The sequence below is a fragment of the Peromyscus eremicus genome, chromosome 13 (assembly GCF_949786415.1).
Source record: "Peromyscus eremicus chromosome 13, PerEre_H2_v1, whole genome shotgun sequence".
Taxonomy (NCBI): Eukaryota; Metazoa; Chordata; class Mammalia; order Rodentia; family Cricetidae; genus Peromyscus; species Peromyscus eremicus.
Window position 1 is genome coordinate 36,295,131 of NC_081429.1, and position 8,648 is coordinate 36,303,778.

The 8,648-nt window shown below is 54.0% G+C and overlaps 1 protein-coding gene across 1 annotated transcript; it reads right to left on the minus strand.

Annotated features, from left to right (window-relative positions):
- Nucleotides 1-1,167: 1,167 nt before the first annotated feature.
- On the minus strand, nt 1,168-8,424 carry Des (desmin). Its single transcript, XM_059278334.1, has 9 exons — nt 7,757-8,424; nt 6,473-6,533; nt 6,272-6,367; nt 5,990-6,151; nt 5,710-5,835; nt 5,036-5,256; nt 3,621-3,664; nt 2,102-2,184; nt 1,168-1,895 (listed from the first exon to the last, which is right to left on the minus strand). Exons 1-9 carry the CDS (start codon nt 8,329-8,331, stop codon nt 1,854-1,856), a joined length of 1,410 nt encoding a protein of 469 aa, XP_059134317.1. The 5' UTR covers nt 8,332-8,424; the 3' UTR covers nt 1,168-1,853.
- Between the last annotated feature and the right edge of the window lie 224 nt (nt 8,425-8,648).

Below are 8,648 nucleotides of genomic sequence, written 5' to 3' on the forward strand. Positions count from 1 at the left end.
GTTCCATGCATATGTGAGGCTTGTTTTATTACATGAATTCCTTATACAGTTCCTTTTCATTAACAACACTGTCTAAGTCAGTGGTTCTCAACCTGTGGGTCGTGACCCCCCTTGGGGGTTTCATACCAGATATCCTGTATCTCAGATATTTTCATTACGATTCATAACAGTAGCTAACTGACAGTTATGAAGTAGCAACAAAATAATCTTACGGTTGGGGGTCACCATAACATGAGGAACTGTATTAAAGGGTCGCAGCGTTAGGGAGGTTGAGAACCACTGTACTAAGTTATCACGGCCTCATAATACATATATACATGTTTTATTCTAGTTTCTCTCTTTTTTTTCTTTTTCTTTTCTTTAATAATTCCTATACACCCTTTTATGTTGTTTGGATTTGTTTTTGTTTTTTTTACATAAGAGCCTCATTAAGGTAGCCCAGGCTGGCCTTGAACCTGAGGTTTTCTGGCCTCTACCTCTTGAGTACCGGCGCTAGGAGTAAGGCAGCACACCTCCCCGGCTCCCTTTGGTATTTTAGTTGAGACTGCATTCCATTGGAATTGCGTATGGATGAAGGATGGGTTGACATTTTCTCACAGTGTCGAGCCTTCTTATCTACGTAAAGATTCTGTCTGCACTTTTGTGAACACTGTTATTTTGCCTGGATTGGCCTCTGTGCATTAAAGAGCCTTAGAGAGGGTTAAAAGGTACTTGGAAGACTGAAGAAAAAGGATCAAGAGTTTAAAGTCAAACCTTGGGTACAGAGGGAGTTTGAGGCCACTCTGGGCTATATGAGATATTGTCTCAAAAAAAAAAATAAATAAATGAAAGGGGCTGGTAGTTTCTTTGGGAGAAAGGACTTGGGAGCTTCCTTCAGAGCCAGTCTGTGGAAGAGAACTGTCCCCATCCCTGCCTTCGCCCAGATGGCCAGATGATCGGAAGGTAGGGTAGGGGGCTTAAGGAGGAGGCGCGGTGGCTTTTTAACAGAAGCCCCCATCCAACCTCCCCTACAGTGCACACAGCCTGCCGCTCTGGGAGGCCCGTAGGGCAATCTAGCCGGGCAAAAGGGTGACACAGTCCATCTCAGGGTAATGGGTGGTTATGACAGAGTCCAGGCCACCCCCCCCCCCTCCCGAGAGACTCATCAGTCAAGACAGCAGGGCCATGTAGGTTTGTGCTTGGCTCTTTATTGTTTCTGTCCAGGGCCCCTGCAGTGGGAGGGGCAGGCGCGGGAGTTGGTACCCTCCCACCAGCCTGAGCCCACTCTGCCTCTCTCTCTTTTCCCCTCCAGCTTCTCACCCACCCGCTCTCCTTCTGTATCTCCTGCTCCCACATCCAGCACCTTCGGGTTCCCTCGTACAGCCCCCGTTTTTCTAAGCCCATCCCGGACTGGGATGGGAAAGAGAGGGGCCCTTCGGACATTTTTCAGCCCCCCTTCTCTCCATCTCAGCTGAGAAGGCTTCACTCTGTCTCTGACCCAGGCTGGGGGTCGAATGTGGGGATGTCCATAAAGCTCTGTCCTGACCCTGCAGATTCCCAACCCCCTCTCTCTGGTACCCTCTCCAAAGCCGAAGGCTGGAGCCTGGGGTAACAAAGATGGGAGGGGCCGGGCCATGACTTGAGCCGGGTTCTATCTGAAGAGCCAGGCTTGACACCTGCCAACAGCCAGGACTCATGGTAAGGTCTGCAGAGGTGGCTGGGGCATTTCCTGGGCAGCATGAAGACCGCCCAGGGGTGATCGGTGAGGAGGGGTCAGAGGCTGTGAGTGGAGGAAAGTGGCTAGGTGTGACATCCGGGAGTGGAAGAGGCAGGCTTCAAGAGGCAGTGAGGACGGGGCCAGGACAGTGTCTGGCTTAGAGCACCTCGTGTTGTTGCTGTGTGGCCTCGCTGACGACCTGAGCAGATGGAGAAGTCCAGTCCATTCATTGCTGGCTAAGAGGTGCCTCAGCCCCATTTACTCCATCCCAAGGCAGCAGGACCTCCTCACCCCCATTCAGGGTAGGAAGTCGCCCAGCTGGTGAAAGACACTGGCTGGTAGACTACCATGGTGTCCACCCCCCGCTACTCCCACCAAGGACAAGGGGTCCCACAGACCACTCACCTCTCCATCCCGGGTCTCAATGGTCTTGATCATCACCGTCTTTTTGGTGTGGACTTCGGAACCCCTCTGCTCAGGGCTGGTTTCTGTAACAGACCCACCACACGCTCAGCCTGGCCAAGTTCATATCTAAGCTGCGCCGTGGATGGCACTCCACCCCAGGCTTCGTGGTCCCATGTGCTAGCTGATTTCCACCCTCCTCATGACAGACAACCTTCTGACTTCTCCAAGACCTGACCCTTGAGCCCAGCACCCAGCAGGTGGTTCTGTAGAGCCAAGGGCCAGTCCTGCTAAAGAGATGTTGTCGTCAAGAGTCAAAACATGGTGTTGTAAGTGCTGGTGCAGGATGGCAGGGGACCCAAGGCCCAGGCCCAGTACTCATGTTCCCTAGCCTTCTCTGCCTCTGGATTTTCAGAAGAGCCCTACATGAGTATGTATCCTTAGACTCTCCTCTATGACAGAGAGCCCCAAAGCCCAGGCCTGTGAGTCTATTGGAGGAACTTAGAGGCTCCAGTTCTTTATCTCTGGACAAGCTGCTTGATGTCTTAATGCCAAAGCTAGTCACTGATTCACTGTGCTGATCCGCTGGCTCTACTGTGCCTCAGTTTCCTCTCTGGGAAACAGCAGCCATGGTACTTCCCTTATTGTGGCACAGGGCTACTGATGTGCAGCAAAAGTGATTTGATATGCAAAATGCATACTTGGTAACTGAATAAACAACTAAGTGGGAAAAAAAAGAAGCCTGAGTTTCATAGTGGGGGTCACATTCAGTTCCTTGGTGTCAGGAGTTTGGCGTTCATGAATCCCTTAGCAAGCAAGTAGCCTGTAATGAACGTTTGACTCGATGGAGCACAGCATGTATTTTTCCTGATGGAAATGAACATCGAAGATGTAAAAGGTTTGATCTAGGAAAGGGGAAGCTGCCAAGATCTCCGACTCCCTTTCCTAATGTATCATTAGTGAGCGCTTTTCTGCTCTCCGGGGTTGGGAAGCCACTTGATCTGCATATTACTAATGTCAGAATGGCAGAATGCCCTCAAAGCTCATTCTCTTCATTGTTTGGCTTTGCTAAAAAATTGGCTTCCTTTTTTCAACCGTGCATCCAACATCTTGCTCCCTGCAAACAAGGCACTCAACAAACAGCCAGAGAATGGTGTGCCAAGTGCTCTCTGGCAGCATGCCAGACAGATCATGAGCAAGGGGTACCTTCCTGCCCAGAGAGCGAGATGCTCCTACTGCCAGGGGAACACCCCTGCAGCTTCCAGAGTTTGCCATTCAGGACACATCCTGATTCTTGAGACCCAATAATCCAGAAGGTACAGGGAATGTAGTCAGCACAATAAAACACAAACCAACACCCCACCTCCCTTCCCCCACCCCTCGGTGCCGTATCTACAGCCTTCTTTCTCTTCACGCCTGGTCTGCTCCAGGGTTCCATCCTTCTCTCCTAAAAGGTTTGGGCTACCCAAGCTGACTCCCTGGCCCCTGCAGCCCCCACCTCTACCACCCAGCACACACTCACCTCGGAAGTTGAGAGCAGAGAAGGTCTGGATAGGAAGGTTGATCCTGAAAAGCGAGAGACCGTGTCCCCAGAGGGTTAAGGACACTCAAATCTCTCCCCGAAGCCGAAGCCACCATTTCCAGCTGCCCCAGTCTCCTCCCCCGACCCAATACTCTCACTACCCACAATGCACAGATCAAAAACCAACTCCAGCTGTTCCAGGAACTGTCCCCTTCTAGAAAGATCACGAATTCTAATCCTGACCTCGGGCATGACACCAAGGTATCTAACCCCACTGCGCCCTCCAGGTCCCCAGGTCCTCCTTGCTCCTGGTACTAGAGGAAGCGACACTCACTTGGTGACCACCCTCCTCCAGGCAGGCCATTTGCGCCTCGTCTAGAAAAGGGCATCTGGCTCTAGCTACCTTAAAAGGTCATTCATGTTGTGTTAGAGGTAGATGTCATTCTCCAAAACTCACGGGCTGGTGATGTAATTGGGTTGGTAAAGGGCTTGCTTAGCATGCATGAGTCTGTGGTTCAAACCCCGGTACCACAGAAACCAGGCATGATGGCCCAGCCTGTCCAAGTCCCAGCATTTAAGAAACAGAGACAAGAGCAACAGATGTTCAAGGTCATCCTTGAACTACATAGTGTGTTTAAGGCTAGGCTGGGCTACGTTAAACCCTTCTCAAAGGAAAGAAACAAATAAAAATCCTGAATTCTCTTTGTAAGTCCATACCTAAACATGGCTGTCACTCTTTTATGAGTATTGATGATGCCATTTTCTTTTGGCATAACGGATCTGTCTTAAATTGATGTTAAACTTACATACAATGAAACGGGCAAACCCTTAGGGTACATCTAGTGGGTTTGGAGACGTATCTATCTCCATGTAACTGCCAAGAATCCAGATTCACAGAATTACGGTCTCCCGGAAGACTCCCTTACACTCCTGTTTCTCGTGTCTGGAGGTTGGGCGGGTTGCCTTGAGCACATCATCTGTGTCTTTTCCTTTGTGTGTGCTTGTGTGTACACTCACTGTAGCCTCCCCTCTCTGAGGCCTTCCATGCCCAAGGCTTCCTGCCTCTTCATGTCTGTCTGTCTCCAGCAGGCCCCCCTCCCTTTTCTTCCTCATCATTTTCCACTCCGCTCTCATCTCTCCCTGGACTGGCAGTAATATTTTATTACTGATTGCCGAATATGATTTTATGCTGCGGGTTCTTAATTCTAAAGGTAGATAAGGGAATACTTACATTTCTCTTCTTTATAAAAAGCTGTTAATTACATCTCGCTTTACCCAGGTGGCCCTGGTTAATTTTCCCGCGATGGGCAGAATAGTGGCCTCTCGCCTAGCACTGTTTTCAGGTCTTGCTGAGATCATCTGTGATGGACTGGGCTCCCAGCACCCTACCCTGCCTACCCTACCTAAATCCTCACCGGCTCTCCTCGCCCTCCAGCAGTTTCCGGTAGGTGGCAATCTCCACATCCAAGGCCATCTTCACATTGAGCAGGTCTTGGTACTCCCGCAGGTGGCGGGCCATCTCATCCTTCAGATGCCGGATCTCCTCCTCCAGGCGCGCAATGTTATCCTGATAGCCGCTGGCCTCGCTGGCAAAGCGATCCTCCAGCTCCCTCATCTGCCTCATCAGGGAGTCATTCTGCAGGGGATGAGGGGGCCCAAGTCAAGGATAGTCCCAGAGCATAGCTAGGAAGGAGGGCACCAGAGAATCGGGGTGGGAAGAAACCCAGTGTTGGATGTTGGAGGCAACTCCTTATGGTCATGGTCAGGTAGAAGAATCATCAAAGCTTTCTTCCTTAGCTATGGAACCCTGAGCTCTAGAGAAGTCTTATGTGGCCATTTAGAACAAAGCACCTAATAAGGAGCGTCTATACTAGCCCTCCAACCCTACACAGGGAGACACCCCCAGGAGTCCTCTGATTCCTTAGTATCTAACTAGGAATCCACCCGTCTGCCTTTACCTCCCTGTACGTTTGAGGGAGATGGAGGCCCCAGAGGGTCTGTAATGGGCTCCAAGTGTCGCAGAGTGAGGGTGCGGAACTAAGCTGTAGGCAGAAAGAGGCCGAGCTTGTGGGCATGGGGAGGGACTCACGGTGCCCTTGAGGGCATCAATCTCGCAGGTGTAGGACTGGATCTGATGTCGGTACTCCATCATCTCCTGCTTGGCCTGGCGCAGTGCATCATTGTTCTTGTTGGCTGCCTGGGTCAAGTCTGAAACCTGAGGGCAGAGATGGAGAGAAGCAGGCAGGATGTAGTGTGGGCAAGGGAGTCTGGAAGTTCCAGGCTCGCCCTACTCCACGGATGCAGGTCCAGGAAGCACCTCACATGGAGACACAGGACGGGTGCCAGAGCCCCTCGGCCAGACCACCTACCTTGGACTTGTACCACTCTTCAGCTTCAGAGATGTTCTTAGCCGCGATGGTCTCGTACTGAGCCCGGATGTCCCTGAGGGCTGCTGTGAGGTCTGGCTTGGACATGTCCATCTCCACCTGGACCTGCTGTTCCTGAAGCTGGGCCTGAAGCTCACGGATCTCCTGCAGGACACAGCTGGGTTTCAGTCCCCTTCCAACCCCTCCCAGAACACCTTCGTTCCCCTCGTTTCACAGTCAGCCCCTTTTCTGTCTGCTTTCTCCACCACCCAAGGGCCCTGGTACCTCTTCGTGCACTTTCTTGAGGAACGCGATTTCCTCGTTGAGTGACTCGATTCTGCGCTCCAGGTCGATGCGAGCTAGTGTGGCTGCATCCACATCCTGGATAACGGGGAAACAACAACATTAGGGTCTGGAACAGCTCAAGTGGAGCCAAGGGGGAGGAAAGAGAGAGATGACTGTCGGGGACCCCCGGAGAGGGCTCACCGCTCGGAAGGCAGCCAGATTGTTCTCTGCTTCTTCCCTCAGTTGGATTTCCTCCTGCAGCCTAGGCAGGACAGACAGACAGACAGATAGTGAGGGATAGAGCTGTCAATAGAAACCACTGCCTGGGACCTATCAGGGAGCCAGCTCAGGACACAGGGACAAGTCCTGGTTGCTGGGTAGAAACAAGAGGCCTGGGGGGAAAAAAAATAGCAGAGGCCCCTCCCACGGGAGGGGAGGGGGGAGGGGGACAGGAAGTGGCTCAGTCTCAACCCTGGAGCCACACCCTTGAAGTCTATGTCCCAAATAGCTTGACCTCCCCGGGGTTAGGAACTGTGTTTTATTTTATCCACCTCTGTGTTCTCAGGCCTAGCCTGACCATGTGGCTGTTAGTTAAATAAATGTTTGTGACTTCGGTGGCAAGAAGGTGACTTCATCTTAACAGGAGCAGGACCGTGAATGTACAGAGCCTTTTCTATCTTTCAATTTTTTTTTGTTGTTGTTGTCTAAACACAAGTCTTGCTATGCAGGCCCAGTTGGCTTGGTACCTCCTTTGTATCTCAGGTTTGCCTAACACTCACACGGCAATCCTCCTGAATCATCCTCCCAAGGAACTGCAGGGGGGCGTGCCCCCATAGCGGAATTACTGGGCCTTTTCTTATTGGATCATGGTGGAATGGGCCGGCCCTCTTGAGCTTTAAAAGGGGCCACAGCCCTTGTCCACTGTCCCCTTTCCTCAAGCCTATTTGTTTACCTAGTGCAATAATAGCAATCATTACCTCAGCTAGGCCCAGGGACCAAGCTACCCCTTCCCCCTCCCCCCTCCCCTCTCCCCCCGACTCCCCAGGGCCTCAGCACAGCTGAGCTGAAAGTTTGCTTCCCTCCTCCAGGCCGTTCCAGCCCATCCAGCTTTCCCGGCTCCCATCAGCCTCTTCTCCCTCTGACCATGCTCTGGCCCTCTACCTTGCCTCTGTTCCGGTCAGCACAGCACCGCCACTCCAGCAACTTAGAATCCTTTCAAAGGCGGCTGCTCGGCTTGCGCTAGGCCTCCCCAGGCGCCCCCCCTCTCCCCATTTCTCTCTGTCTACCTCCCCAAGCAAACCACTCCAGGGTTATATAGAAGGAGCCGTGGAAAGATCCGGGGTCTATCTCTTCCTAGGGAACACCCAGGGAATGACCTTCTCCAGATATGGGGTGAGGAGGGTCCCAGGCTCCGGGAGGGGGTGCCTAGTTCCCGGCAGGGGGATGGGGCGAAGGGGGAAGATCGGAAAGGCGCTGGGCCCTCACTTGGCCTTGAGCCGCTGCAGGTCGTCGATCAGGTTGTCACGCTCCACGTCGACCCGGGCCCGCTGGTTGGTGAGCACCTCCACCTGGCGCCGCAGCTCGCGCATCTCCTCCTCGTAGAGCTCGGCGACCCGAGTCGGCTCGCGGCCCTTGAGCCGGTTGACCTCGGCGGCGAGCGCGGCGTTCTGCTGCTCCAAGAAGCGCACTTTCTCGATGTAGTTGGCGAAGCGGTCATTGAGCTCTTGCAGCTCCACCTTCTCGTTGGTGCGCGTGGCCAGGAACTCCTGGTTCACCGCGTCGGCCAGCGAGAAGTCCAGCAGCTCGCCCGCGCCGTAGGAGGGCGCGCGGGTGGTCCCCAGCCGGCTGGCCCGCAGCGACCCCAGGCCCCCGGCCCCGCCCGACGTGCGCGACACCTGGTACACGCGGGATGTCATCGAGCTCGAGGAGCCCTTGGTGCCAAAGCCTGCTCGAGGGAACACTGGAGAGCTCAGTGGGGAGCCGAGCGAGAAGCTCGGGGCGCCACCGAAGGTGCGGCGGTAGGAGGACACCCGCTGGCTGGACGAGTAGGCCTGGCTCATGGTGGCGGCGTGGACGAGGCTGGGCGGACGCACGGAGGAGGCAGCGGGCAGGCAGCCGGCTGGAGAGTGGATATGAAGAGGGGAGACAGAGCCCCTTAGCCGTCGGCACTATTTGTAGCCCTCCTGACATCACCCCCCCGCCGCCCCTCCCCTGACAGCTGCAGGATCCCTCTGTCCTGCCAGGAAAGGGCGGCCGCAAGCGAGGGGGCGGGGAGGCCAGCTCCCCTGCAGGAGGCCTGCGCCCCTGAGCCGCCCCAAGAGGACTGAAGACAGGCAGGCCTGCTGGGACTCACAGGGCGGCTTGCTGACAGGAGACC

Bases quoted from the DNA above. Each gene is read 5' to 3' on its own strand.
- Des (XM_059278334.1), bottom strand. From the start codon at position 8,331: ATGAGCCAGGCCTACTCGTCCAGCCAGCGGGTGTCCTCCTACCGCCGC. The intron at 6,534-7,756 runs GTGAGGGCCCAG...TGTCCTGCCTAG, and splicing joins CTGCAGCGGCTCAAGGCCAA to GCTGCAGGAGGAAATCCAAC. The intron at 5,257-5,709 runs GTGAGTCCCTCC...CATCCCCTGCAG, and splicing joins TTGATGCCCTCAAGGGCACC to AATGACTCCCTGATGAGGCA.